Below are 5,302 nucleotides of genomic sequence, written 5' to 3'. Positions count from 1 at the left end.
GGAGCCACTAGTCTGGCTTTTACAGTAATCACTTAACATTTCTGAAAAGATACATGCTAATGGATGTTTCTAAAACATTCCATGAAGGCCCAGTCAGTGCCAAAAGAGATATCTTTCTCCAAATGGCAAGAATTAGGTAATTTTGAAGATTAATTTTAAAAGGCGACAACTAAAGAGAAGGAAGAGTAAACTAGAAAGATAACCATCCGTGGGTGTTTGTTACATTACCTTGGCCTGTGTATCTGGCCCTGCCCCCTCTTTGTCTATTTCTGTGTATGTAACGGTTGCCTGGGCCTCTCTGTTTATAGCTCAGCGTGTCCCGGTGGCCACGAGCGCTCTCCTGGATGCTGATTGTATTGCACCTGGCTCCTTGCAGTCTCTTGTGCAGCTGGGTGATTGGCATGCCATGGATGGGGTGGATGAAGGGAGCATATGCGCCATGCTCTCCTGTTGTAGAAGCTTATGATCCACACATACTTGACTCCTGCTGAGGAAAGGCATTTTTGTGAGATAAGTTGTGTTTAGCAATGAGCGACAGAAAAATCCAGCTAAATCATCTTATTTGCTAAAATAGCCAGAGGCAGGCAGTTTCACAACCACTCAACAGTGCACAAAATTCGTGCAAGGGTAGGGTCCCTACTAGCTGCTAGCTGCTGGCTACTAGCTGCAGTCTCTGCCATCGTCAGGGTATTGATTTCATTCTCATACTTGTTGCCTCAGAGTCACAATATGGCTGCTGCAGCTCCAGACATCACACATACATTTAAGGGAGGCAAGACAAAGAGGAAAGGAGTGATGCCAGTGAATGAACACCTCTGTCATGACTGTCCCTTTTATCGTACAGCAGCACCTTTTCCAGAAATCCCACTCCCTCCAGCAGACTCATCTGTACATCTCTTTGGCCACAACTGGGTTACATGGTCACTCCTCTTTGCTGCAAGGGAAACTGGGAAAAAAACAAGTATCTGGCTTTTCAGCCTCGATGATGTTAATATAAAGAGAAAAGCGGGTCCAGAATGGCTAGCAGCCAATCAGTTTTATCTGCCACATGTTTTAAAACTGGTACCTAAAAGACCAAGTCTCATATCTCGAGTGACTCTCTCACTGAGGCTAGACATGCATGGAGAGCTGTCTAGAATGGATTCTTCTGCCCTAATTACTCAGATTGATCACCTGCATCGGAGGTTGCATTTCAACCCTGTAGAGAGCAGCCGGGTGACATAAAGAAGTGATTAGAGCTCAGGCAGGTGGAGAGGCAGATGCAGCCTGGTAACTGAGGGGTGCATGTCCTACCCAAAGACAGTCAAATTCAACACACTGGCCATCGTAACAGACCATGCAGTCACCAAGGCACTGCCCTGCCCAGATTCCATTTGGGTCTCAAACAACGAAGCTTATCCTATAACTAGAGGTCCAGTGCACAAAATTCGTGCAAGGGTAGGGTCCCTGCTGGCTGCTGGCTGCTGGCCGGGGCCTTCCTTCATTCTGCGGCGCCCCCTGGTGGTCAGTGCATGTCATAGCGAGCAATTGAACTCCCAGTCAGTCTAACTCCTGGTTGGTCGAACTCCCGAGGGGACACTCTGCATATTAGGCATGTATATAGATTCCATTCCACGTGTTACATGTAACACCCCAGAACTCTGAGGTGGTTTCTCAGTAAGCAATATTTAGCATCTCGGGAGGAGGCTAATCCTTGCCTACTTTTCCAGACTCTAGGACGTGTGCCATGACATACTGCCAGTACAGCTGTGAAGACACGGAGGAAGGGCCACGGTGTCTGTGTCCGTCCTCGGGACTCCACCTGGCCCCAAATGGAAGAGTTTGCATCGGTAAGGCAGCAGGCATCGCCTCCATGCCCCATCCCCTGCCCTTGACTGATCCCTTTACTCAATTCCTCCTTTTTCTTTTTTTTAACTTTAAATATTATATATATATATACATATATATATATCTTTATTGATTTCAGAGAGAAGGGAGAGAGAGAAACATCAATGATGAGAATCATTGACCAGCTGCCTCCTGCACGCCCCCTACTGGGGATCGAGCCCACAACCCGGGCATGTGCCCTTGACTGGAATCAAACCCAGAACCCTTCAGTCTTTAGGCCGATGTTCTATCCACTGAGCCACACCAGCTAGAGCTCAATTCCTCCTTTTTCACTGATACAATCTTGGTGACTAGACATCGCAAGCTCCTAAAAGTACAGACTTATGTCCGGCTCTGAGACAACATTGTTACCCACATATGCTCTAGACTTTGGGATACTAGAAAGAACACCTCTATTATTTGGGGGTTGCTTAATGCCATAGTGTTAAAAAAAAAAAGAATTTTCTTTTAGTATATTTATCCTGCACATGTTACTTCAGCCACCAAATTGCATATCCTCATAGTATTGTACTGAATTATATTGCACCAAATATACATAATATTCAGAGCAAGGAGCACAGAGCATTAATAAGCCATGTCAAACCAAGTCAGAACATTGAAAAAGTTATTAATCTTGTTTATTTAAATAAGGAAATATCAGTCTGATTTAATATTCTTAATTCCTTACTACAATAGAAATATTTTTCAGTCAAGGTGCTGGATGTTTATTTATCGTAAACATACATAATTTGATAAACTGCATTTAAAAAGCTCAGCCAAATAGGTCCTACCTCAGTTAAACACTTTTTAAAAATCATGTAAATTAAAAATTTGGCTCTGCTCTTTGAGAGTAATCAAACAGCTTTCATTAGAATGACAAGTTTAGTATTCTGTAGTAAAAGAAGGTTTCTATGACAAGACTAATTCCTGATAAAACTGAATCCACACACCCCCCACCTCTTTGATTGTTCAGGTGCCATTTTTATTGGAAGGAGAAGAGGGTGTGCAGGAAAGTAATCACTGAAAAATAATTGCTGTCAGTCCATCATTTATTTATTAATTATTTTAAAAATGCAAAAGAAACAATAAGCCAGCACCGTCTTAAAATAACAACACAATATCTATTTGATTTGATATCTGAAAGTGAAATCAAAACCTGAGTCTTTTTAAATGTTTTTTTTAATTGATTTCAGAGAGAGGAAGGGAGAGGAAGAGGGATAGAAACATCAATGATGAGAGAGAATCATGGATCTGCTGCCTCCTGCAGGCGCCCTAGTGGGGATCATGCCCACAACTCAGGCATGTGCCCTGACCAGGAATCAAACCGTGATCTCCCGGTACATAGGTCGACACTCAACCACTGAGCCACACTGGCCGGGCTTGCCCCACAATTTGTGTATAAGTCTATTCTTATACACATTTCTGTGATTTGGGTCAATATTGCAGGACTTGGGAGAGCTTGCTAATGAAATAATTATTTTGTAAAATGCAAAATTTAAATGATTGTGTGTTCAGTTTGCTTAAAGCGTAGCTGTCTGAGTGTTTTCAAAAACTGTGTATGCTATGCAGTTTACAGAGCAGGAAAAATATTAATCCACTCAGCAAACATGTAATGTGCGTGTGCATGCATGTGCATGTGTATTTCAGAGGGAGAGAGCTTTTCTTGCTGTCACTGACACCTTCTGGTTCTCCATCCTAGATATCGATGAATGTGCCTCTGGCAAAGCTGTCTGCCCCTACAATCGGAGATGTGTGAACACATTTGGAAGCTACTACTGCAAATGTCATGTTGGTTTTGAACTGAAATATGTCAGTGGCCGGTATGACTGTGTAGGTAAGATTTGGTGGCACCTTTTTCTTTTTCCCTGTCCCCACCAAACATGTAGGCTTTCTCTACAACTACAGTGGGGCCTTGACTTACGAGTTTAATTCGTTCCGAGACCGAGCTCATTAAGGAGCTCGTTAAGGAGCTCGTTAACTCAAATTACTCTATTAACTCAATGCAAAAAATCGGCGGAGAGACAGCTGGTATCTCAAAAAACTCGTTAGTCGGGATACTCGTAAGTCAAGGCCCCACTGTATTTCAATTCAGTCTATCCGTTGAACAATCTTGGGTACCAACCAGCTGGACAACACAGAAGCAGTTACATTTTTTACATGTCTGGCATTTAGGGAATTCTGACGCCATGAATTATTGGAAGTCAGGTCAGTGAAGATTTAAACTAAGGAACTTCAATCTGGATAGCTCTGTTAAGGGGGCAAATATCTTGAGATATGTTTTGTGGCCTTTTTAAAAAAATATAAAATATGTTTTTACTAGAGGCCCAGTGCATGAATTCATGCACGGGTGGGGTCCCTCCGCCTGGCCAGCGATTGGGGTCGATCGGGACAGCCAGCCTGGGGGAGGGACCCCGGGAGGTTGGCCAGCTGTGGGAGGTTGGCTGTGGGAGCACACTGACCCCCAGGGGGCAGCTCCTGCATTGAGCGTCTGCCCCCTGGTGGTCAGTGCATGTCATAGCTACCATCTGGTTGCTTAGGCTTTTATATATATAGATTGATTTCAGAGAGAGAAAAGGAGAGGAAGAGGGAGATAGAAACATCAATGATAAGAGAGAATCATTAATCAGCTGCCTCCTTCATGCCCCACACTGGGGATGGAGCCTGCAACCCAGGCATGTGCCCTGACAGGGAATCGAACTGTGACCTCCTGGTCTATAGGTTGATGCTCAACCACTGAGCCATATCAGCCAGGCATTTTGTGGCCTTTTTTTAAAAAAAAAATTGTATGGTTTTGTTTTTAATTTTTCATTCTTTGTCCAGGTACATACCTAAAAATGGGAACAATATAGAAGTTTTTATATTTGATAAAAGGAAGAATAACAAGGCCTATTTAATCTGGATCTCAGTGATCTGTTCATGGCATTTTCCAGCAGGGGTGGCTTTGGAAAAACGGCTGAAGGAGATGAAGGCACGTGCTCCTGCCTCTCCTCCTTCAGCCTTTTCGTGTTTCCAGCTCCACATCCCTATAATGTTCCCTGCCAGGGTCACTGAAACCACTCTGCTAAGATTCTGGTATCAGTCAGCGGTGGGCCTGATCAGTGTGAAATAAAACCCTATCCCCTGTGAAGGGATTCCAGGTCTCAATGAGCGTGTGGAATGGGGCATCTGTGGAGCCCTTGGATGCATTCCCATGGCCCTGATATAACGTGGGGTCCTATAGCAGTGGTCGGCAAACTCATTAGTCAACAGAGCCAAATATCAACAGTACAACGATTGAAATTTCTTTCGAGAGCCAAATTTTTTAAACTTAAACTATATAGGTAGGTACATTGTTATTAACTTAATTAGGGAACTCCTAAGCTGGCCTTTGCTAAAAACGTCCTCAATCTGATTGAGGTACGTTCGCTGAGGTCGACCCCTTCCAACTCTCCCATCT

General features: G+C 43.8%; 1 protein-coding gene across 1 annotated transcript in view; it reads left to right on the top strand.

Annotated features, from left to right (window-relative positions):
* The window catches only part of EGFL6 (EGF-like-domain, multiple 6), a 21,475-nt gene that overhangs the window by 6,897 nt on the left and 9,276 nt on the right, over positions 1–5,302 (top strand). The window contains exons 4-5 of the mRNA XM_014544293.1: positions 1,710–1,829; positions 3,566–3,700. Of these exons, the coding sequence (XP_014399779.1) occupies positions 1,710–1,829; positions 3,566–3,700 (255 nt within the window). The remainder of the gene's footprint in view (positions 1–1,709; positions 1,830–3,565; positions 3,701–5,302) is intronic.

This window comes from Myotis brandtii, unplaced genomic scaffold, assembly GCF_000412655.1.
Source record: "Myotis brandtii unplaced genomic scaffold, ASM41265v1 scaffold359, whole genome shotgun sequence".
Lineage (NCBI taxonomy): Eukaryota > Metazoa > Chordata > Mammalia > Chiroptera > Vespertilionidae > Myotis > Myotis brandtii.
Note: the sequence above shows the minus strand (reverse complement) of the source record. Positions and strands in the feature narration are given on the sequence as shown.